At 40.1% G+C, this 26,968-nt stretch overlaps 1 protein-coding gene across 2 annotated transcripts in view; it reads right to left on the bottom strand.

Moving 5' to 3' along the window:
* Positions 1-262: 262 nt before the first annotated feature.
* Positions 263-26,968, bottom strand: part of LOC123751393 (dopamine receptor 2) — a 251,635-nt gene continuing 224,929 nt past the window's right edge. For both annotated transcript variants that reach the window (XM_069332778.1, XM_069332779.1), the window contains exons 4-5: positions 24,350-24,434; positions 263-7,605 (exon numbers count right to left, since the gene is read on the bottom strand). In XM_069332778.1, the coding sequence (XP_069188879.1) occupies positions 7,456-7,605; positions 24,350-24,434 (235 nt within the window). In that variant the 3' untranslated portion in view covers positions 263-7,455. The remainder of the gene's footprint in view (positions 7,606-24,349; positions 24,435-26,968) is intronic.

Raw genomic sequence — 26,968 nt, 5'->3', positions numbered from 1 at the left:
TTCCATGTACACCAGTAGCATTGTGCTCCTGGCGGTCTGGGTTCGAGTCATTTCTGGAATGTGGAGTTTTCATTCTTGGGGACCATTCAAGCTTGTTCGCATATATATATATATATATATATATATATATATATATATATATATATATATATATATATATATATATATATATCAAGTAAAAATAAACCATGAAAGCTTATGTTGTTTATATAATCATCGGTAAATAGACTATAACATGTAGGAATTAGTAAATGTACTGAAATAATTATTTGAAAATCTTTATTGATAAAAGGTTCACATGGTTTCAAAATGGTAACTATTAACTAATGAGGACCTTACCATTAATACAGCCTTCGCCAGGTGCTAAACACTGCATGGGAACTTTTCTTAAATATTTAAACCCTTACATAGAGAGTTTCCTCGAAGATATAAACACGTAACATTGAGTTCAGTTTATTGACAACTCAGAGATATGCTTACAAATATACAAAGTTGATATTGTATTATGGCTAAGGCTAAGCATATGAGTTTATACAGAAACTACTGATGGATCCCTGTTTAGTCTTTCCTCTATGGTTCCTTAGGGGGATTGGGTTCTCTTCTGGGGTATATAATGACTAATAAATCATCCTTATTTCTGTTATATATTTTTTCACTGTTGGTATTTGTGTGTGAGTGTGTGTGTGTGTGTGTGTGTGTGTGTGTGTGTGTGTGTGTGTGTGTGTGTGTGTGTGTGTGTGTGTGTGTGTGTGTGTGTGTGTGTGTGTGTAAATACACTTATTATCATTAAGTGAAGGCCATGCCTTGTTCCCAAGGACATGGAAACAATACCTAAGTCCCCAAAACTGACACATTTACTACGTAATATAATATAAAAAGGAATAACTTTATTCACAGTTATATGGAATAATTCTGCTCAGTGGCAGAAATATTATATATAGAAATATTATATTCTGCAAACTTTTTAATAAAAAAAATCGAATCATATTTTAAAGTGATGTTAACAAAAGTAAGGCTTGGAAGTGACTAGCTTGAGACAGTCTGTGTCTGTTTGAGCACTTTGCGAATTTTGGCTACAATGAGCGCGGTTTCTCAGGTCCCGGAAAATTCGGCGCACACAATGTGTTCTGAGCGCCCTAACTAGGGGCTCACCATAGCCCATGCTGTTTGGAACTTTTTGTTCCAGGTAGCGAATCTTTAACAGCAAACCCCTGATGCTGAGAACGCGGTCCTCAGCCCTACGAAACACATGGTTGCTAGCAACTCTGGTTGCAAAAGGACCAAATTGACATTTTTCGTGCAGTTGAGAATTTCACGTATGTGAAAAAAGTTGTATTTTCCTGAAATTCTACAGTAAAATATCACAAGATATCAAATGATTGATTATTTTATCAATTGATTTTGACCATTCATACAGAGAAGTTATCGCAAAAAGTGATTTGGTGTAGCCAAAATTGTGTGAGGAAATGATAACGAGTTCTAATGAGGCCTTGAAAGTAAGTAAGTAAGTAAGTAAGTAAAGTAAGTAAGTAAAAGTAAGGGAAAAGGAATGACTCTCAATGGACCAACTATTATATTTTCTACTTTTCATGTCTCTAACATGACCTAGACCATGTGTGTGTGTGTGTGTGTATGTGTATGAGAGCATTAACTGCTACTTGCCTCTAACATGGAGCACTGCACAAAGCTCCCTGCAGTGCCAGGTATATTCCTTAACATATCGGTAATTATATTCGGCGTAGGAAGATCCAGAAATTTAGGCGAGTAATATCACTTTTATTGGAAATTATGTAGATGAGAAAGATAAGAAAAAGTACTGCGATGGTGAAGCAGATATTTTACACATGTATATATGTAATGACAATAAATGTGTTACATTTGCATACGTGTAATAACTACATAGTGACAGACCCCATATATGAGTCTAAATATGTTACATGTATGTAACATATATGTTACATGTATGTAACATATATGTTACATGTATGTAACATATATGTTACATATATATATATGAATTGACTACAAAATTATTTCAAATCTGTCATAGAAGTTTAATTGATAACTCTCTGTAACTTACATCTTTTATAACTAATCCTGGTGAGTTATAACTCTCTTTGTGCGTTATAATTTTCCGCTGAAGGACGACACTTGGTTATCTTACAAACAAAAAGATAAAGTATGTATTCGACAAACGTAACAGTCGAAGATCTAATTATTGGATATAGAAGATTCATTATAGTGTCATTAGTCTAATATTCTTTATTCTGCTCTATTGACGGTCTTGAAATATTCAAAACAACATTAATGTGTCACAAGTAGTTGAAGAAATTTGTTAAAAATATAAAGTTAAGATCTGTGTCATTATTTAGAATGACAGAAAAATACATAATGTTATTTTGAATATACATTTAGAACAGGAAAACAGTGTGTTCTGGAACTGTTTCAGTTCAGGACAAATTTATGAATTACTGGGTAACTTAATAGAGGTGAGATCCTTGGATTGTTTCAAGCGTAGGTTAGACATAAAAAGTAGATAAAAGTAGGAGCTGCCTCATATAGGCCAATATAGGCCTTGGTTGTTGACCATATTATGTTATTTATTTAGCTTGTGGCAATTACAGAGTTTTTCAGTTGTATAAGGAGGCTAGAGAGAGTGTGTGTATAGGTATTTGACGTATAAGGAAGAGCTTGGGGACAGTGTATTAGTATATGAGGTATAAGAATGTCCGAAAAATTATTGGTCGCGAATATAAGTCAATGAGCAGGAGGAACGAATTATATATTTATAAGAAAAGGTGGGTATATGAACCTACCTCATATTATAGGAGGTGGATTTATGAAATTATATGAGATGGGTATGGAACTAATTGTGATTTACGAGAACTATAAAAAGAGAGAAAGCTGAAGAAATGCGTTGTGTAATTACGCATTTATTAATCAGTGTAATTAGTATGTAATGAGGAGCAACTGTACCTACCTACCTGAAATTTAGAGGTACTGAAATACGGGTTTTAGATCTCGCTTCTGAACCTTTTTGTCGAGTGTTGAACAGGTTCCCGAGTCTGGCCTCACATAGAGCTCTTTATAGAGTTTGCCCTCTCATGGGGCTGTTAATAGAGTCTGGCCTCACATAGAGCTGTTTATAGAGTCTGGCCTCACATAGAGCTCTTTATGGAGTCTGGCTTCACATAGAGCTCTTTATAGAGTCTGGCCTCACATGGAGCTGTTAATAGAGTCTGCCTCTACACTTCGAATTCAGTGTATTCAGTTTCTTCACTTCTCTAACACAAATTTTTCTTTATTCAATTTCTGATTCATTAGGGTACAATTTTGTTTTCCACCTGTGTCGTTTGATTCGTTTAATACGCATGACAAATGGTATGTTTTTGTCTGATCTTAAGACAAATATATCTCTGAATATTTTGCATGTGGTGATCATGTTTTTTTCCTCTCCTCAGGTGACGTGAACTAATTCTTTTAGACTCTCTTAGCAACTAAAACCACTTACCTCTGGGGCTAATCTGTTGGCACACGATTGAACATTTTAAACCTTTGTTTTGAGGATGAAGGGAAATAGGATTCGACACCTTGTTCGTAGTTCTGAAGGCAGTTCTATAGTTGGGGGTGTCTTTCGAGAGCGTCTGGTAGTATGTTCTGCATGGTGACAACACTGGGGGCTAGATTCACGAAGCAGTTACACAAATACTTACGAACCTGGGGCTAGATTCATGAAGCAGTTACGCAAGTACTTACGAACCTGGGGCTAGATTCACGGAGCAGTTACGCAAGTACTTACGAACCTGGGGGCTAGATTCACGGAGCAGTTACGCAAGTACTTACGAACCTGGGGCTAGATTCACGAAGCAGTTACGCAAGTACTTACGAACCTGGGGCTAGATTCACGAAGCAGTTACACAAGTACTTACGAACCTGGGGCTAGATTCACGGAGCAGTTACGCAAGTACTTACGAACCTGGGGCTAGATTCACGGAGCAGTTACGCAAGCACTTACGAACCTGGGGCTAGATTCACGGAGCAGTTACGCAAGCACTTACGAACCTGGGGCTGGATTCACGAAGCAGTTACACAAGTACTTACGAACCTGGGGCTAGATTCACGAAGCAGTTACGCAAGTACTTACGAACCTGGGGCTAGATTCACGAAGCAGTTACACAAGTACTTACGAACCTGGAGGCTAGATTCACGGAGCAGTTACGCAAGTACTTACGAACCTGGGGCTAGATTCACGAAGCAGTTATGCAAGTACTTACGAACCTGGGGCTAGATTCACGAAGCAGTTACGCAAGTACTTACGAACCTGGGGCTAGATTCACGAAGCAGTTACACAAGTACTTACGAACCTGGGGCTAGATTCACGGAGCAGTTACACAAGTACTTACGAACCTGGGGCTAGATTCACGAAGCAGTTATGCAAGTACTTACGAACCTGGGGCTAGATTCACGAAGCAGTTACGCAAGTACTTACGAACCTGGGGCTAGATTCACGGAGCAGTTACGCAAGTACTTACGAACCTGGGGCTAGATTCACGAAGCAGTTACGCAAGTACTTACGAACCTGGGGCTAGATTCACGGAGCAGTTACGCAAGTACTTACAAACCTGGGGCTAGATTCACGAAGCAGTTGCGCAAGTACTTACGAACCTAGGGCTAGATTCACGAAGCAGTTACGCAAGTACTTACGAACCTAGGGCTAGATTCACGAAGCAGTTACGCAAGCACTTACGAACCTGGGGCTAGATTCACGGAGCAGTTACGCAAACACTTACGAACGTGTACATCTTTCCTTAAACTTTGACGACTTTGGTTAAATTTATTAAACATTTTACAAGCATGAGAACTTCCCAATTAAATGTTGTTATTGTTATAAACAGCCTCCTGGTGCTTCGGAGCTCATTAACTGTTTAATAATTGTAAACAAAGCCGCCAAAGACTGAGATCAGATGTACAGGTTCGTAAGTGCTTGAGTAACTGCTTCGTGAATCCTACCCCAGGTCTTGAAATTGGTCGACTTCAAGAGTGTTTCATGCCAATTTTGTAATTTAGGGTCAGGCTTCTTGTTCCTATAACCCAACCTCATTATAATGTACTTGCTGAAGTTCCTTGCTGTTTTTACCTTTTAATTTATGCAGTTTTTCTGTAATTTTATTTCAAGTCATATCTACAGTGCAACATATGTTCTTGTGTTGCGTAGCGAAGGCGCTTCAATGTGTTGTACTATCCTTTGTATTATAGCATTTTCCTTGCTATACACAGAGTACTCGTGATATATCTAAGAGACTAGAGCGTGCAGCTGGGAACACCCAGTGGGCAGGTTCGAATCCTCATCACGGTTTCTGTGTATTTTATCATTGTCCTTACTTGCATGGTATGTAAATTAGGTGTGTAGTTTATCTTCTTCCATTTCTTTCTCCTTTTGTACATTGACACTGAATTGGCTGTCATCTAACTTTCTGGTAGCTTTCCGGATCCTAGTAAACTGTTATGTATCGTAAGCGGCCAGAAGAATGTCTTCCACTCCAGTTCTCAGTATGCTAAATGAGTTACTGTTTAGTGAGAAAAATCTTCCTTCTCAATTCAGATCCTTCCCATTCCTCTGTTAAATAGATCTCCAAGACTCTCGCTTTGAGAGAGTCTTGGAGATCTATAGAGTTCTTTGGAGATCTATAGAGATCTTTGATAGAGTTTCACGCACATCTCCCTGTCATTCTCTGTGAATGAGACCTTTCGTGTTCTCAGTTTAATTTTCTGACAATTTATGCTGTTTTCCTTCTCACTTGATTCTAAAGCTTCTTGAACTGGCTCCTGCCCCATATGCTACGTTATTTAAAATACATGTTTTACACTTCTCATTATAATGTACTCGGCTTAAGCCATGTGGTTCTTCCTTCTGATCAGTTATTCATATAGTTCCTGTTGTGTCTTTTGCCATAGTGTCTATAAGTACTGGTTATTTGCCTCTTGATTAAAACAGGTGTTTCGGAGCTCATTAACTGTTTAATAATTGTAAACAAAGCCGCTAAAGATTGATAAAAGATGTACAGGTTCGTAAGTACTTGCGTAACTGCTTCATGAATCTGGCCACCAGGTGTTGGAAACCTGATCCAAATGTATATGGGAGGATAATGGTTGTGGTGAGCCTAATGGAGATGTGGTTAGGATAATGGATAAACAATTCAAAACTTAAATTAGAATCGATAACTATAGACAAGGGAGTGTGAGGGGGTGAGATGTAATGTGCATAGAGTGATAGAACGAGTCTTATGAAGATAGTTCTGGCAGGGAGAGATGATGTGCCTGGCCTTATCCCCCAGTGGTTGGGTGCTAGGGATTTTTACCCCAGTGGTTGGGTGCTAGGGATTTTTACCCCAGTGGTTGGGTGCTAGGGATTTTTACCCCAGTGGTTGGGTGCTAGGGATTTTTACCCCAGTGGTTGGGTGCTAGGGATTTTTACCCCAGTGGTTGGGTGCTAGGGATTTTTACCCCGGTGGCTGGGTGCCTGAGTTAAACACAGCTGCCGAGTACCAGGACTCAGCTCAGCTCTAAGGAGTCAGAGCTTAACACAGCTGCACTGTGTCGTGTCGCCTGAGGAAGAGTTCCGGTCAAGGGCGAAAGAAATCGATCTTAAGTCAAATAATTAATTACACGGGATTTCTGGAAGAGGTATACTTCGTGGAATACCGAGTTTGAGGGAATTTACAAATATTTCGCTGTACTGAGCGCTAGAGAGAGCCGGTATAAATAGTTTTGCTAGCTGGTCGTAAGACGAATATCTGGCGAGATACAGATCTTACAGGTGGAAGAGGATTAATGGGGTCCCGCTGGATAAATAGCCCACGCGAGTATTAGGAATATAGCCAGAATTGTAGCAGCTTCTATAGCTATGACTAAAGCATATGACTCTGATTGTGACGAAAATCATGGTTGGGGTTGGTGATGATATGTTTGGCGAGGTAGGTGATGACCGTGGTTGTGTTCGTATTAAGAGTTTTAGCGAGGTTAAGAGCCTGAGTGAACCGATCAAAACATTGGGATATTAAAAGTGTGGTTGACAGGGATGAGGCGACCACAATGGGGGTGAGGAGGCCGTCTGTCTACCGGATTGAGACGATTACACTAGAGGTGAGGAGGCCGTCCGTCTACCGGATTGTAGCCACCACACTAGGGGTGAGGAGGCCGTCCATTTACCGGATTGAGACGACCACACTAGGGGGCGAGGAGTCCTTCCGTATACCGGATTATGGCCACCACACTAGGGGGCGAGGAGGCCGTCCGTATACCGGATTATGGCCACCACACTAGGGGGCGAGGAGGCCGTCCGTATACCGGATTGTGGCCACCACACTAGGGGGCGAGGAGGCCGTCCGTATACCGGATTGTGGCCACCACACTAGGGGCGAGGAAGCCGTCCATCTCCCGGATTGTGTTGGGGGCTTAAGACGACGTGGGTGTTGCCGTGGCCGTGACCAAGGCGGAGGCGAGGGCGGGCGCTACAGGAGAGTAAGACCCCGACGGGTAGGATCGAGAGCCAGCAGCTTGCATGAAGGATGTGTTGAGGGTGGAGACGACGGGCGTCACTATGATCTGTGGAGGAAGATTATATCAGTCATACACGTCCATCACACAATGTTTTTATATATATATAGTGTGTGTGTGTGTGTGTGTGTGTGTGTGTGTGTGTGTGTGTGTGTGTGTGTGTGTGTGTGTGTGTGTGTGTGTGTGTGTGTGTGTGTGTGTGTGTGTGTGTGTGTGTGTGTGTGTGTGTGTGTAAATCACGAAAATTTACACGTGATGAAAAATGTGGCCCCTTACTGGTATAAATCTAACGTGCCTTGTATTTTCTTATCACTTGAGAATGAACCATGTTGGTTCGAAACGTTGTGTAAATTTTATAATAAGTGTAATACATTTTACAGTTATTTATTTCTTGTTCTTCACCTCGAACAAAGATGACCTTTGGAAAACTCCTCTTTCAATTAAATCAAGATACTAGAACACTAGTCAGAGGGATAGAAGCCCTAAACAAGAAAATAATCAATATAGAATATGCAGTCATATTCAATGAAACATGTATATGTATATATATATATATATATATATATATATATATATATATATATATATATATATATATATATATATATATATATATATATATGTATATATATATATATATATATATATATATATATATATATATATATATATATATATATATATATATATATATATATATGTATGTATTTACTTAAACAGTTACCTCAAATACGAATATTAATAAATATAATGTCATTTTCTAATAAAGCAAAAGTTTACCAGAGAAACTCGAACTGCAAGAATGCGTTATCTCTCAGGCAACTCTGGATGCTTTGCAGTTTTCATCAGTTCCCCCAAACAGATGGCTTAAGTCCAACCCTTGATAACCCTATTTTTCAAACATTTCAAATGGGGTTGGAATGCACCAAACATTTCCCCTGTAATCAAAACACACACACACACGCGAAACTGACTTCTCTTACACATGCGCAGTAGGCAGCAATAAAATTAAATCACTTGATAGCTGGTTATTATAGGATAAGGTCAGGGGGCCATGTGGTGCCCCCTTACTCAGACACTAATGGTTAACGACAGAGGGTGTCTCTTCTGATTAGTAGGCACCTTGAGTGTGGCTACATCTCTGCTGTTATCAAGGACCTCCCTTTAACCCGTCTTAGTGATTCGTAGTTAATGCTTTCTGGCAATAAATGAGGCTTGATATCAGTAACTGTTTCATTACACACAGAAATCACAATAGCGTCATGCATCAAAGGAACAAATCTGGTTGCAAGTCTTTTTGACCATGTCGTAGCTCAGTCGATTAAGGCAGCGTCTGGGATGCTCTCGGACGTAGGTTCGAATCCTCGTCACGACCCTTGTGGATTTGTTCAATAACTGTTGATATCAAGCGATAATTCAGGCTTACCATCAGGTACTGATGATTCCAGTTGATAATTGATAATTCCTGTCAATAACTGATGATTAAAATATATAATAAATTTATTTCTTCAATCGATAATATTCTAACTTCAAGCATTAATTGATGATTGCAATAAATAAATCAAGCTTGCATTCAATACTTGAGGCTTTCAATCAAAAACAGATTATTCCAATCAATGCTTCATAATTTCAGTCAATACTTGACCCTTCCAATCAATGCTTAATGATTTTAATCAATGATTGAAACATGTAATCACCAATTGATGATTCAAATCAATAATTGATGACTCCAATCAATAATTGATAATTACAATCAATAATTGAGTCTCATACTCAATAATTATGCCTTTAAATCAATAAGTGAGACCTTCAATCAATAAATGAAAACTGTAATATATAACTACACCTTAAAATCAATAACCTGGGATTGGAATCAATAATTGTAGCTTACATTCAACAATTTAGGACTTAATTAATAATGTTAAATTGACATCAATAATTGAGTATTTCAATCAATAATTGAGAATTTTAATCAATGGGGTAGGATTGCAATTATTAATTAAGCTTTCTATGCACTAAAACTGCAGCTTCAACTTTTAATTGAGGTCTATAATTAATAGTTTGGGGTTGCAATAATTGATTGATCTTTGGTATAAATATTTGCAAAATCTCACCACTTACCAAGTCAATTTGCTAAGGAAAATGAAGTAGGAATGAAAAGATTACTTAAATAATATTTCAGTAGCGATAAACTAAGCGTGTTATCAAATGCTGTTGCATGAGAGATGAAATATGTAAATATATTGAAGTTGCAAACCCTATTTTGATATTTGCATACTGTATGTGGTATTTAACATATTTCACTGCTAATAACCCTGTCAGCTATGTATTACGGTTCGTGCACGACGATGCAACAATGTGTTGGTAAACATTCACTTGCGACATAATACAACCATGTGTTGTCACTATACACATGCACTATGACACATTAATGCGTTGGTCAACATTATCATGGCGTCTTTAAAGTCATCACATGCACAGATACAGAAGGAGAATGTGGGTTTTTACGAACATAAATCACAATAGCGTGATGCATCAAGTGAACAAATCCACAAGGGCCGTGATGAGGTTTCGAACTTACGTCCTAGAGGATCCCAGACTGCGCCTTAATCGACTGTGCAACGACATGGTTAAAAGAATTGCAACCGGGAGTTGAACTACCCTGACACGGATCCTGCAGTCTCTCTCTCGTCACGGCCCTTGTGGATTTGTTCATTTGATGCATCACGCTATTGTCATTTCTGTATGTAATGAAGTAAGGGCGAAGAGGGAGAACAGCTAATTGACAGAGCCCGGGTGCATGGGGGGGAAATTGTGTAAAACCTTGGTTTGTGTCTCGGAGAGGCTGCAGGATCCGTGTGAGGTCAGACTGATAATCTAACAAGAGATGAGTATATGAGTAAACAAGAGAGTTAGACTGATAATCTAACAAGAGATGAATATATGTGGGATATCATATCATCTACACTACTGTGGGATAACCCCTTACATTAACCCTTACAGGAAGATAACAAGTTTGATTCATTTGCTACTGTCACATCACGAAATAATTCGTGTTTATACATGAAAAACACAAATTGGACACCGTTTACAAATAGTTCTAAATATTTATTGGTTGAGTCAATTCTCTCACCATTGATCACTCACCATATGGTGCTGAGAGGACCACAAATCACCGGCGAATTAATTAATCAAATAATAAATGACTTTATTTACTGAATTCAAACCAGATAAAAACTACCAGTTACTGTATATAAGTATATGGTCAGGAGGCTCTGAATCGTGATTTTTTTTGTTTTTTGTGTAGAGCTTAAAACACTAAGAATGTTTTTATTAATTCTATTAAGACAGGTAGACACAGGCTGATGTGTATTATTTTGATGGGAGTATCTTATCTTGAGGTTATCTTGAGATGATTTCAGGGCTTAGCGTCCCCGCGGCCCTGTCCTCGACTAGGCCTCTTTTTTGTTACGCATTCCCTAGGAAGCAGCCCGTAGCAGCTGTCTAACTCCCAGGTACCTATTTACTGCTAGGGGAAACGGGGGCATCAGAGTGAAAGAAACTCTGCCCATTTGTTTCCACCTCCACCGGAGATTGAACCCGGAACCTTAGGACTACGAGTCCCGAGCGCTATTCACTCAGCTGTCAGGCCCCAGTAAGTAGATTAGTTCTAACCTATTTGTGCAGGCGAGGAGTCACAATAACGTGGCTAAAGTATGTTGACCAGACCACACACTAGAAGGTGAAGGGACGACGACGTTTCGGTCCGTCCTGGACCACCTGGAGATCACCATGGGGGACAGGTCACCATCGCTGAGACCATGGGAGATCACCATAAGTGTCACAGCAAATTGTAGTTCCAAGTGTCCCAGTGGTCAAAATTGTCGTTCCAAGTGTCCCAGTGAACAAAACTGTCGTTCCAAGTGGCTTCAGTGGACAAAACTGTCGTTCCAAGTATCCCAGTGGACAAAATTGTCGTTCCAAGTGGCTTCAGTGGACAGTATTCACTGAAGCTCCACAGTAATGTTGAAATCTTTTTATAATTTAGATGAGTGGTTTATGGTGGACAGGAATATTGTTAGTGTGGTTGTGTTGGTGGGCGTGGGTGGGGGAGGGGTCTGCTGGTGGGCGTGGGGCGGTCTGCTGGTGGGCGTGGGGCGGTCTGCTGGTGGGCGTGGGGCGGTCTGCTAGTGGGCGTAGGCGGTCTTGACACATTCCTAATATTTACAATCTTAGATTCCAATATTGTAAACAACTTATAAATGTCTTTTACCACTGAGACACCCACTGACAACGTCTGTCATGAGCATTCTCCAGAGAAGTATTTTTCATTCATTCTATACATTTCAGTGCACCAAATTACATTACAAAGTCGTTCGTCTGAACGTGATTACTGCAGATTGTAAACTGAGGATAAGAGTAGTTACAATCAGACAATCACATACTTCCTTGCGTTATTTTGAAACATATTCCATAAAGGTAGTTTTTCATTTCATTTCAAGAGTTTTATATATTTTTTTAGCTATGTTTATGCCGTGTTTACAAAGTTTGAGTGAGATTCCTGTATCTTTAAAAGAGATTCTAAAGCCAACCATCGCTGTGTCGCAGAGTCCGCGAGGCCATAAATGTAGCACAGCGTGAGGAGGAGGAGGAGGTGTCTGGAGGAGCTGTGGAGAGGGAGACGTCGGCTGGAGGAGGTGTCTGGAGGAGCTGTGGAGAGGGAGACGTCGGCTGGAGTGGAACAGAATCTTTTACTACCAGTGCCAGACATCCTCTTAGGTGCCTTGAGTGTGTTCTTGCTGCTCGTGTTCTACCCTTCGTGCTGTGTTCTCGTGCTGTGTTTTCGTGCTGTGTTTTCGTGATGTGCTCTCGTGCTGTGCTGTCATGTTCTGTTCCTCTTTTTTGTTCTTCTATTTGCCCGAAACGCAAGCCACGTGCTAGTGGCTTTACAAGATTGTAAAATCAACATCATTCCTATGTTCTCTCTTCACCTCTGGAGGGAGTTGGTCGGCCGAGCGGACAGCACGCTGGACTTGTGATCCTGTGGTCCTGGGTTCGATCCCAGGCGCCGGCGAGAAAAAATGGGCAGAGTTTCTTTCACCCTATGCCCCTGTTACCTAGCAATAAATTAGGTACCTGGGTGTTAGTCAGCTGTCACGGGCTGCTTCCTGGGGGTGGAGGCCTGGTCGAGGACCGGGCCGCGGGGACACTAAAAGCCCCGAAATCATCGCAAGATAACCTCACAAGATAACCCCAATATACCTTCTTGTATATAAATAAATAAATAAATTATCGACGGTGACTCTGATCATAACTTTAACCTTGTAAATAATGTGATGTTTTAATTCGGAGTAAAATTATTAAAAATTATTATTATTATTATTATTATTTATTGCAATAGAACTAAAAGAGACTAACAAAACAGTGAGAGATAAAAACACATAAAGAGAAAGAGATAACTGCCAGAACAAGAGTGAAAGATAAGAAGAGCGAGAAGAACAGAGGGGAATTAATGAATGAGAGGGTAGAATGTTCAACTCTAAGGATCATCTTAACTCTTGTGGGTTGTAATCTGCCATTAATGTGTAATTTTAGTTTGTGTTTGAAAGGGAATTAGGTATGCTTAGGGGGTACCATCTGGCCATGCCCTGTGGCTAGGGGAGATTGGTGCCCTGAAGCTATATAAACACCCTATACCCCCCCCCCCTCCCCGAAGTGACAAGGGGGAGTTAGGGTCACAGCAATAAGTACTACTCAACGTGTTCAACTCTAAGAATGTAAGACTGCATCTCTGAAAGAGTCAGACTTTATGCTTAAGGCTGGACAGTTTTACTGGGAAAATCTATTATTTTAAAATGGGGAGAGTATGAATACGGGAGAAGAACATTAGAACATCGATTGAAAAGATTCCTCATTCCTCATTCTGTGGTAAGAATATGACGGTAAGAATATGATGGTAAGAATATGACGGGTCGTCATTCCCCTGCAAAGGGTACAGGAGAATTAGCTCAGAAAATACAGGGCAATAATACAGGATTGCAGCGGGTAGAGAGGTGAAATTGACTTGTATTTCAGGAAGTACTGAGCCCAAAATGACCAACAAATGATACCGAATCTTGCTGTAACTACTTGGAGCTCGTAGACCGATTGTGAGTGCAATGTCTTTCATATTACAGGTGACTAGTAGGATATATATATATGTGACTAATCACACGTATAGGTGATTAGTCACATGTATAGGTGACTAGACACGCCAGCTACATAATAGGACACTGATAGAGTTCTTGTAATAATGGACAATTACTATCTGTATGCCTTGGAGAGTGCTCAATACAAATTTGGAGAAGCAGTAGAATGTCTTGGAAAATGCTTTGATAAATTGCTAGGACAATACAATAAGCAATGTCTGATGCTTTATTGGGTTCATGCATGACCCAAGCAAGCAATTGCTTGCAACGGCAGGAGATGCAGGATAAAATGGTTCCATGCGTTGCTTTAGTCAATTGACTACAGGAATTGTGGCAAATAAGAATCACATAGTCACTGGTTATTGGTCACTGTTCACAGGTCAAAGGTTACAGGTCATTTGTCACTGCTGTTTTGCAGATTGTACAGTACAGAAAAGATGAATTAAATACAGAGAATATGAAGTAAATACAAAGAATATGAAGTAAATACAGAGAATATGAAGAAAATACAGAGAATATGAAGTAAATACAGAGAATAATAATAGAAAATGCATGCCTTTAATGCATTAAGGGGTAACTAAGGCAAACAAATGCTACAGAGAGCAACTATGTTAATATAAACGAACACACATAAGCAAAACCCCATGCAGTGAAGGAAACATACCACCATTGACCAACCGGAGCACAGTTAGGGGTCACCAGGGAAGCACATCACCAGCAGGGAGCAGTCACCGAGAGGAAGCGGTCACCAGGAGGGAATGGAGACAGGAAGGGTGATCGAGTGAATGCGGTAGCGAAGCATTTGTCGACGGGAGAGAGGGTTAAGGGAGAGAGAGAGGTAGGACTAAATCGTACACAGAACGGTTCGACGAAGCTCGTTTTCTAATTGAGGAAACCGTATGTATATTGTTAGGATAGGATGTATTAACTTATGGTAGACTGTACTAAGCTCGAATTAGGTTAGTTTAGGTGAGGTTTGTTTTAATATTCGTTTACGAACTTTCTGTGTAAGAATATGACTCGTTTTCAGGAGAAATAGCGTCGGAAAAAAGTGCTATTTGTATAGAAAACGGGTTTGTTATGACCGAGATGCAAGATGGAGGGGGGACTACGACATTAGGAAAATGCTCCATTGAGACCAAAATTAGGGATTTAGCAAGAAACATTTTATTTAAGCAAAATATATGCAATCAGATTTTTAACATCAAAAGAAACGATGTTTTCACAAACAAAATTGTAACATCAATTCATGCCGAATTGTTATTATACCAAAGAAAACATTATAAAAACTGTAATCTGGGGTTTATGAAAAGAGAAAATTTTTAAGTGAAGATGATATATATATATATATATATATATATATATATATATATATATATATATATATATATATATATATATATATATATATATATATATATATATATATATATATATATATATATATATATATATATATATATATATTACTAAAAGGTAAAGTATTAATTAATGAAAAAGAGATAATTATAAATGCAGTTAAATTTAAATAAAGATAACCGCAAAGAAAAAGCTTCTCAGCTAGATATGAAGATAAGGTTCAGACCGAGCACACTGGGAAGGGGGAGCTGGAGGATAAGGTTCAGACCGAGCACACTGGGAAGGGGGAGCTGGAGGATAAGGTTCAGGGCGTTCACAGCTCTACCAAAACACAGCATTATGCTAGAAGGTCAGGTCAAAGGTGGTGAGAGAGGCGGGGAACAAGGTCAGAAGTCCTCGTAGGGGTCAAACTGAAAAGCAAGTAGAAGCATCTTATGGCACTACACCAGTCGTTATTACATCTTGACATAGAGGTCAAAATATGAGAAAAACTGTTGGAATGACACAAAGTAGGTCGAATTAAACGGATGGATCAAACCCTTTTCTACATTTGATTAAATGTTAGACATTTTTATTAGATGTGTCAATGAGCAAATCAGTAGAGCCGTGATGAGGGATCGAACCTATGACGTTGGGTGTTCCCACGAACACGCCTTAGTCAACTAGACCACGACATGGTCAAAAAGATGGCAACCTGGAGTTCTACTAAACACACAAGGGTTTCCTGAGGCTTCCACTGATGACAGAACAGGATTTTTGACACATTCTCCCCATTCACTCTGCCTCTCTCCTCCAGGAATGTTCCACCTCTGGCGCTCCTCTTTCAATACACAGAGAGTAATCACGTTATATGATAATTGATCAGTAATTCATCGCGTTAGTGTGATTACTCTGTGTATCGAAATAGAATCGTCAGAGGTAGAACATTCGTGCATTTCAGAGCCAGAGTGCATGGGGTGGATTGTGTGAAAATCGTGTTATGGCGTCAGTGGAAGCCTCAGAAAACCCTCGTGTATTCAGTAGAACTCCAGGTTACAATCCTTTTGACCAAGTCGTGGTCTAGTTGACTAGGGTGTGTACTTGAGAACACCCACCGTCATAGGTTCGAATCTTCATCGCTGCTCCTACGGATTGTCTTCTTCTTCGACCTATGATTATTATTATTATTATTATTATTTATGACTCTCTTACCATGTGGTTAGCATATGAGTGAATACATATAGATAATTTTACTATATATTTAGTCTACACAACACATCAAACTTCCTGGCGTCAGTGTAGAGACGTGGAGGAAGGGACTGCAAGGTGAACAACCTACCTTAAACTCTGAAATAAATGTTAATTATATCCAAAACACTAAAACATCTTAGTCTGTGAGTATACTGCATTTTACTTCCAAGTTACTGTATTAATCCTGTGAGATGGTATTCCTGTGGGAGTGTACATGGGAGTATATTAAACTATGTGGGAGTTGGTTACATGGATTTACAATGGGGTATACGGGAACTAGCTATACATAGGAGAATATGAGTTGGTTATATGGGAGCATATGGGAGTCGGGTATATTGAAATGCAGTGGAATACATGTGGGTACATGGGAATATATTGGAGTACATGGGAGGAGGTGATATGGGAGCATATTAGAATACATGGGAGAAACTCATTACCCAACACTGCCCTATAATGATCTCAAATTCAATAAACGAATTATCAAATATTAGATAAATGAAATATATTAGGTTACAGAGACTTGTATATATTTTCTAACTAACTGCTAGTAAATATAGCTAAAAGTTGTCTCACTATTTGTCACAACAAATAAACATGTACTCCAAAAATACTTACCTAAAGTGAATTATAATTCCTAATACAGATGGAACGAGGGGGAGAATACAGCCATAAATACAGCTGTTGTAGTTAATATGGAGCGATTGTCATTAGGAATATAAAACTGAAATGTTTTATTGGCACTTAAGGTGGGCGTTGTAATTAGTCTCAATGAGGTCTGGCGAGCTAGGGAGATAACTGCCTTCCTCACACACTCAACTCTCACTTCCTCACACACTCAACTCTCACTTCCTCACACACTCAACTCTCACTTCCTCACACACTCACTTCTCACGTCTCACTTATTCACACACTCTCACCCTCACAGAGTCATTTGAAATCATTTTTTTCGGTAGCAGAGTAACGAACAAATAAAATGCATTAGGAATTGATGCTTTGGAGGCATTTCCCCACCATGATGGGGTTCAGTGCAGCAGCCAAATATTTTTATTAGCTGACCAGACCACACACTAGAAGGTGAAGGGACGACGACGTTTCGGTCCGTCCTGGACCATTCTCAAGTCGATTCGTGAATCCATTCTTCCTGGACCATTCTTCAAGTCGAGTGAATCGACTTCAGAATGGTCCAGGACGGACCGAAACGTCGTCGTCCCTTCACCTTCTAGTGTGTGTGGTCTGGTCAACATACTTTAGCCACGTTATTGTGACTCCTCGCCTGCATTTTTGTTCGCTATTACGCATTGCGAGTAGTTAAACTGACCGACCAATTTTCAGAACTTTGTCATTTAATTATATTATTGAACTTAATGGGCATCAGTTCCAAATATGCCAAAAATATGCAATAAATAAAAACTAGTTCGATTTCAGTCAAACTTTTTTTTACTATTTGTATATGCAAAAGGTTTCATCTGGTGCAAATCTCAGCATCGTTGAATAAAATAGGAACAAAAATATTAAATTATGTGTCAAAATTTTCCAAAATGATCAAAAATTAACATCAAACACAAGTGTCAACTGAAATCATGTCTATGACTCAGCTATCACAATAGCAGATAATAAAACAAAAATAATTATTATTTTTATCCACCCCAAAAAATTTAGTTAAAAAAAATAGATTTTTTTTCTTATTTGTTTATCAAACGATTTGCATGAAACTTATACACCTGACTGCACGTAAGTCTATCTGTAAGGGTGCCAATTTTGGAGGAAATTGGTCGATGTCAAATTCAACCACAGATGGCAGCACCTTTGACTTTATTTTCTATTTATTTGTTTTTAAGTAACATAAACGTAATATTAACTCTTTCATTTTTTATTCAAGTTACATGAAACTTACACCTTATATGTAGAGTTTATGTCTCTACAATCTAGTTGTTTTATTTAATGATGTTAAATAATGAGAGACGACAACTCCTCTTCCAATTAAACCAAGATGCTAGAACACTAGTCAGAGGGATAGAAGAACTAAACAAGAAAATAATACAGAATATGCAGTTATATTTAATGAAACATATATATATATATATATATATATATATATATATATATATATATATATATATATATATATATATATATATATATATATATATATATATATATATATATATATATATAATAGGCATAGAAATAACCTGTTACAATATATCTTATAACTGAAAGGAAAGCTCTTCGCTAATATTACAGAGGTCCTCCCTAATATTAAATAGGGACATTAAGGGGCGAGGATCACTCTAAAATAGGAGAGACTCTGGACATGCTATCGTGCTCGAGTTTATCACAGAACATTTCCCTTTGTTATGCAACAATTTATCATTGCCCACGGTATAAGGGCTGTCCAGCGTGCCAATGAATTCCTTTGTGAGTGAGAGGGAGCCGAGGGCCCCCCCTTACCTCCTACAATGGTAGCCGCTGACGGACTGATCGCCCACACGACGTATCGTCTACACAATACTTGAGAGATATCTGGCTGAGTCTTCTACTGTACCAGTTCAAAGTCTGTATACAAATATTTGGTTTTCTTTGACACGTGGGGGATCGTGTGTCATCATTTTGTCCAAATTCGATGTAATAGACCTCGTCTTAGATTATTACATAAACAATTTCATCTATCCTTCACACCTTATAGTTACAATGTCAGCTAGTTACAGAGAAAGTGCTATAAAGAAGCATTGATGTTTATAGGAGGAAATCAAAAAATTAAATAGTGACTTTACTTAACTCTTGTCATGTGCTTGTGCATCGTGACCTAATCTTCTGTGTATTCTCTTTGCTATACTTAAATTCTTATATATTCTCCTAACACTATATGCTGCTCACATTATCCCTTTCTACTTTTTTAGTTCGTTGGTTTCCAGACTAAGTTAACATTAACGCCTCACCTGAGTACACCAGAAAAGGTATTACCAAAACACAATTCAGCTTTGAGGTCATATTTATTACACATAGAAGTCACAATAACGTGATGCATCAAGTGAACAAATAATTTTGTACGTACGTTGAGAGTACGGCCTATTGACATAGCTCGAGTGCATGGGGGGAGTTGTGTAAAACCCTGGTTTGTGTCTCGGAGAGGCTGCAGGATCCAGTAAGTTCAGTAGAACTTCGGTTTCAACTCTTTTTACCATGTCGTAGCTCAGTCGATTAAGGCAGTGTTTGGGATGCTCCCGGACGCAGGTTCGAATCTTCGTCACGGCGATGAGTCACAATAACGTGGCTAAAGTATGATGACCAGACCACACACTAGAAGGTGAAGGGACGACGACGTTTCTGTCCGTCCTGGGCCATTCTCAAGACGATTGTCAATCGGACCGAAACGGACGGACCGAAACGTCGTCGTCCCTTCACATTCTAGTGTGTGGTCTTGTCATCCTCGTCACGTCCCTTGCGGATTTGTTCATATCTATTTCTCACATTCGTCATTGCACCATCAATTTTCCTTCCCTGATTAACTTATCCTGTAAATTAACTTCCACACATTATTTTTATCGCAATTGCACAGATAATTTAAAGTTTACCTACAACACTTCTCCATTCACAGCAGTTATACACAGTTATCCTTATGTTATCTTGAGGTTATCTTGAGATGATTTCGGGGCTTTTAGTGTCCCCGCGGCCCGGTCCTCGACCAGGCCTCCACCCCCAGGAAGCAGCCCGTGACAGCTGACTAACTCCCAGGTACCTATTTACTGCTAGGTAACAGGGGCATTCAGGGTGAAAGAAACTTTGCCCATTTGTTTCTGCCTCGTGCGGGAATCGAACCCGCGCCACAGAATTACGAGACCTGCGCGCTATCCACCAGGCTACGAGGCCCATGAACCTCAACAATAGTTTGTAAGGCACGGCTCGCGGCATCGATAATCAGAATTGTTTCAGATACAGAATTGTTCCCACGATTGCGACGATTGTCAATCGTCCCACAGCACGATTGACAAGTGTCAATCTTGGAGATTGTTGATCTTGGAGATGGGACAGAGGGAATTGAAAATACAGCGTGTAAAGAGATAAAAGAGGGAGTACGGAAAGAGACAGATAATGCAGAGGGAACAGAGAATAAAGCTAGGACAGAGACTAAAGTTGCGACAGAGAGTAAAGCAGAGAGATAAGGATTAGGGATGGGACGGGGGGAAAGGAATGGTGCCCAACCACTTGGGCGGTCGGGGATTGATCCCTGACCTGCATGAAGCGACACCGTTGCTCTACCGTCCAACCCACGTGTTGAGGAAAAGACAGAAAGTACAAAAGGGACAGAGGGGATATTGGACAAATAAATAAATAAATATATATATATATATATATATATGCAAACAAGCCTGAATGGTCCCCAGGACTATATACAACTGAAAACTCACACCCCAGAAGTGACTCGAACCCATACTCCCACAACTGGTATGTACAGGGACGCCTTAATCCGCTTGACCATCACGACCGGACATAAGGAAGTGATAGCCGAGGCTATATGAACCACTTCCCCGCCGGCACTCGGATGGTAATCTTGGGCATAGCATTTTATCAAATCACCTCATTCTTTGGGGCACACGTGAGGAACACAAATGCAAACAAGCCTGAATGGTCCCCAGGACTATATACAACTGAAAACTCACACCCCAGAAGTGACTCGAACCCATACTCCCACAACTGGTATGTACAGGGACGCCTTAATCCGCTTGACCATCACGACCGGACATAAGGAAGTGATAGCCGAGGCTATATGAACCACTTCCCCGCCGGCACTCGGATGGTAATCTTGGGCATAGCATTTTATCAAATCACCTCATTCTTTGGGGCACACGTGAGGAACACAAATGCAAACAAGCCTGAATGGTCCCCAGGACTATATACAACTGAAAACTCACACCCCAGAAGTGACTCGAACCCATACTCCCACAACTGGTATGTACAGGGACGCCTTAATCCGCTTGACCATCACGACCGGACATAAGGAAGTGATAGCCGAGGCTATATGAACCACTTCCCCGCCGGCACTCGGATGGTAATCTTGGGCATAGCATTTTATCAAATCACCTCATTCTTTGGGGCACACGTGAGGAACACAAATGCAAACAAGCCTGAATGGTCCCCAGGACTATATACAACTGAAAACTCACACCCCAGAAGTGACTCGAACCCATACTCCCACAACTGGTATGTACAGGGACGCCTTAATCCGCTTGACCATCACGACCGGACATAAGGAAGTGATAGCCGAGGCTATATGAACCACTTCCCAGGCACTCGGATGGTAATCTTGGGCATAGCATTTTATCATTTGATTATGGTGATTTGATAAAATGCTATGCCCAAGATTACCATCCGAGTGCCGGCGGGGAAGTGGTTCATATAGCCTCGGCTATCACTTCCTTATGTCCGGTCGTGATGGTCAAGCGGATTAAGGCGTCCCTGTACATACCAGTTGTGGGAGTATGGGTTCGAGTCACTTCTGGGGTGTGAGTTTTCAGTTGTATATAGTCCTGGGGACCATTCAGGCTTGTTTGCATTTGTGTTCCTCACGTGTGCCCCAAAGAATGAGGTGATTTGATAAAATGCTATGCCCAAGATTACCATCCGAGTGCCGGCGGGGAAGTGGTTCATATAGCCTCGGCTATCACTTCCTTATGTCCGGTCGTGATGGTCAAGCGGATTAAGGCGTCCCTGTACATACCAGTTGTGGGAGTATGGGTTCGAGTCACTTCTGGGGTGTGAGTTTTCAGTTGTATATAGTCCTGGGGACCATTCAGGCTTGTTTGCATTTGTGTTCCTCACGTGTGCCCCAAAGAATGAGGTGATTTGATAAAATGCTATGCCCAAGATTACCATCCGAGTGCCGGCGGGGAAGTGGTTCATATAGCCTCGGCTATCACTTCCTTATGTCCGGTCGTGATGGTCAAGCGGATTAAGGCGTCCCTGTACATACCAGTTGTGGGAGTATGGGTTCGAGTCACTTCTGGGGTGTGAGTTTTCAGTTGTATATAGTCCTGGGGACCATTCAGGCTTGTTTGCATTTGTGTTCCTCACGTGTGCCCCAAAGAATGAGGTGATTTGATAAAATGCTATGCCCAAGATTACCATCCGAGTGCCGGCGGGGAAGTGGTTCATATAGCCTCGGCTATCACTTCCTTATGTCCGGTCGTGATGGTCAAGCGGATTAAGGCGTCCCTGTACATACCAGTTGTGGGAGTATGGGTTCGAGTCACTTCTGGGGTGTGAGTTTTCAGTTGTATATAGTCCTGGGGACCATTCAGGCTTGTTTGCATTTGTGTTCCTCACGTGTGCCCCAAAGAATGAGGTGATTTGATAAAATGCTATGCCCAAGATTACCATCCGAGTGCCGGCGGGGAAGTGGTTCATATAGCCTCGGCTATCACTTCCTTATGTCCGGTCGTGATGGTCAAGCGGATTAAGGCGTCCCTGTACATACCAGTTGTGGGAGTATGGGTTCGAGTCACTTCTGGGGTGTGAGTTTTCAGTTGTATATAGTCCTGGGGACCATTCAGGCTTGTTTGCATTTGTGTTCCTCACGTGTGCCCCAAAGAATGAGGTGATTTGATAAAATGCTATGCCCAAGATTACCATCCGAGTGCCGGCGGGGAAGTGGTTCATATAGCCTCGGCTATCACTTCCTTATGTCCGGTCGTGATGGTCAAGCGGATTAAGGCGTCCCTGTACATACCAGTTGTGGGAGTATGGGTTCGAGTCACTTCTGGGGTGTGAGTTTTCAGTTGTATATAGTCCTGGGGACCATTCAGGCTTGTTTGCATTTGTGTTCCTCACGTGTGCCCCAAAGAATGAGGTGATTTGATAAAATGCTATGCCCAAGATTACCATCCGAGTGCCGGCGGGGAAGTGGTTCATATAGCCTCGGCTATCACTTCCTTATGTCCGGTCGTGATGGTCAAGCGGATTAAGGCGTCCCTGTACATACCAGTTGTGGGAGTATGGGTTCGAGTCACTTCTGGGGTGTGAGTTTTCAGTTGTATATAGTCCTGGGGACCATTCAGGCTTGTTTGCATTTGTGTTCCTCACGTGTGCCCCAAAGAATGAGGTGATTTGATAAAATGCTATGCCCAAGATTACCATCCGAGTGCCGGCGGGGAAGTGGTTCATATAGCCTCGGCTATCACTTCCTTATGTCCGGTCGTGATGGTCAAGCGGATTAAGGCGTCCCTGTACATACCAGTTGTGGGAGTATGGGTTCGAGTCACTTCTGGGGTGTGAGTTTTCAGTTGTATATAGTCCTGGGGACCATTCAGGCTTGTTTGCATTTGTGTTCCTCACGTGTGCCCCAAAGAATGAGGTGATTTGATAAAATGCTATGCCCAAGATTACCATCCGAGTGCCGGCGGGGAAGTGGTTCATATAGCCTCGGCTATCACTTCCTTATGTCCGGTCGTGATGGTCAAGCGGATTAAGGCGTCCCTGTACATACCAGTCGTGGGAGTATGGGTTCGAGTCACTTCTGGGGTGTGAGTTTTCAGTTATATATATATATATATATATATATATATATATATATATATATATATATATATATATATATATATATATATATATATATATATATATATATATATATATATATATATATAATATTTGTTTAGTTTTTCTTACGAACATCACCCCTCCCTCGACACATTATCTATCCTTGTAAATAATGTTTAAAATGAACATCACAGTTAACATAATTTTCAAGAAGTTTCTTTCATGTAGACACTTACTCGAACCTCCATTGTTAATCCCAAGAGGCTCCACCACACACATAATACACTTGAACTTATGATTCATTTCACTCGCTATTTGACTGAGTAACATTCTCCTCTTGAATTCCTCACTTTGTAACTGAAATCATCTTAAATGAAGCAGAACATTTCATACTATTCTTGTCTCATTAACTAAAACTTACCTCTTTTTGTATCATTAACAAAGACTCACCTATTTTTGTCTCATTAACGAAGACTCACCTGAGCTATTCCACCTTTCCAGCGCGTTTGATATCGTTTCCGACAGCGTCTAGGGCAGCAGGAACACAGAATTCGAGTGAAAGCCCTGTCCAAAAAAGTTCAAAGTTAGTTTGTATACAAAGTTAATTTGCTAATGCTCAGCATATTATGGCATACAATTTATTACAAACATTAACAGAAGGAAAATGTTTTTGATATATAATTCAGGGCAAAATTCTCGGTGACTAAGATAAATGAACTGTATTTGTGTTGTGGTTATTTGATGGTGAAAGCTGTGTGTGTGTGGTGGCTTGATGTTCTGATCAGTGATCAGATCAGTGATTCTGATCACTGATCAGAATCTGATCAGTGTGGTGATGTAAATTTGGATGTGAAACTGCCTGACCAACAGAATTGTTGCTTTGTGGAAGATGATAGAAAGAATTTAATAGAAAATAAGTGAAAGATTATCTATTCAAGTAACGAGAGAATAATTACCTTAGGGAATAAGGACATTTTCGTAACGGAACATACAAGATAATTATTCCAATTTATAACAATTATGAGTGAAGGAATAAAATAATTTGAGTAAGTTACACAAATTTAGGTTTAAATGAATGAATGAATTAACAAAGAGGTAAATAGAGAGATAATTTACGACCGTGAAAGAGACAGATATAGTAAAAAAAAATAATCCAAAGTTCGCATAAAAATAATTACGAAATTATAGTAATTGATGACATCAACACAGAAAGCCCCCACCAGCTCCCATTTTCTTTAACTGTCCGAATTAAGTAGCACCAAAAATCCTGTATTTCAAGGAACAAATTTCATCTATACTCAAAATATTAGCAGAGTTTTTCCCTCTGGCACCGTTATCAGTGAACGTTATCATGGGTGCCAGAGATAACACAAACATTGATATCCTTCTGTAAAGCTTCTAATCAGTTTATATTATCCATCCACCGTTATCGCTTGGGTGAGTCTGGTCTGGCTTCTCTAATTTCCTCACTTGCAAATCTAATATCCTGACAGTGTTGGCTGCGTCGCTGATAACCCCTGTCTGCTGGAGGTGTTCGTCATCGTGTCTGCTGGAGACGGTCGTCAGAGGGTCTGCTGGAGTTGTTATTCACTGTCTCGGCTGGATCGTTCACAGTTTCTGCTGTAGGTGTCATTCAGTGTCTCTGCTGAAGGTGATCATCGTGTCTGCTGGAGGTATTCGGCACTGTGTCTGCTGGAGGTCTTCATCATAGTGTCTGTTGGAGCTGTATCAGATTGTCTGCTGAAGGGGTTTGTAACAGGAGGGCCAAGTGTCTGCTCGAGCTAGAGCAATTGTCTGTGAGTGTCTGCTGGAGTTGGTTCATTTGTCAGTCAGTGTCTGCAGTAACTGGGTCAGTTGTCACCCAGTGTCTGCTGAAAGTGTCTGTGAAAGCGGAGCCATGTGTCTGCTGGAGCTGGGCCAGATTTTGTGCTGGGATCAGGTTTGTGAAGGCAGAGACCATGTGTATATATGTGAGAGTTATGAGATTTTTGGGTTTAGATGTTTGTATATTAGACCAAGTGTTTGTAGGGAGTGGTCATATATCTGTATGGTGGGATCAGGTGTATGAATTAACAGGTGTTTGTAAAAAGGTGTCGGGTATATGTGTGAGACGTGATTAGGTGCCAGTATGGGAGAGTCAGGTGTGGGTATTTTGAGTCATGTGCTTCCAGAGAGGAGAATATAATATCTGAAAGAAGGAGTCAGGTGTATATATGGAGGTATCAGGTGTGTATAGACAAATAAGTGCCTTAATACCATATCTTGGTGTCAGTATGGAGCCAGATATGTATATATAATGTGTTATTTTTCTGTATGGATGAACAAGGTCTCTATATGATGTCTAGATATCTTTATGAATCTGGATATAGAGGTCAGATGTGTATATGTAAATGGCAGGTGTTTATTTGTAAAGGGCAGGGACCTATATGTAGGGGTCAGGTGTTTATATATGGGTCAGGTTTCTTTATAAGGGACAAACGCCTGTATGTGGGAATGAAAGGGGACTGATATAAAAAATAGATATAGACATAGCCACGATTCCATATTGAGAAATCATATAAAATATCCTAACAATATTACTTACTCTCGTATAGGATATATGCATATTTTACACATATGTTGTGTTTTTTGTATATTACATCATTCCTTTATTGTAAGTAATTTTTAAAGTGATTTTATAGGGAAAAAACGTGATTTTTCTGTAAATAAATACAATATATTTTGAGTTGATGTTGTAAAAGAATTTGCCAGCAAATATGGTACATCAAATACTACTAAAATGCTTGTTATCATAATGCTTGCTATCTTGCTATGTTATCATAATGCTTGCTATCGTGTTATGTTATCATAATGCTTGTGCTTGTCAAGATGCTTGTTATCACTTGTCTCTACACATAATTAGTGTTAGAGACTTTTCTGGTGTGGCAAGCAAAAACTTCGCTTTGAGATATTGAAAGTTAGAGCAAGTTCACCGTAGAGTGAAAAGTTGCACTGTTCTTCTACGGTGTTTCTAGTAGAGGAAACTAGTTTCTAGTTTCTATCTTCAATGACATGCTGAAGTATCATAAACTCGACGATTGAGTTCAAGGAGACAGGTG

Source organism: Procambarus clarkii, chromosome 4, assembly GCF_040958095.1.
Source record: "Procambarus clarkii isolate CNS0578487 chromosome 4, FALCON_Pclarkii_2.0, whole genome shotgun sequence".
NCBI lineage: Eukaryota > Metazoa > Arthropoda > Malacostraca > Decapoda > Cambaridae > Procambarus > Procambarus clarkii.
The sequence above is the reverse complement of the archived record's forward strand: the minus strand, read 5'-3'. Positions and strand labels throughout refer to the sequence as shown.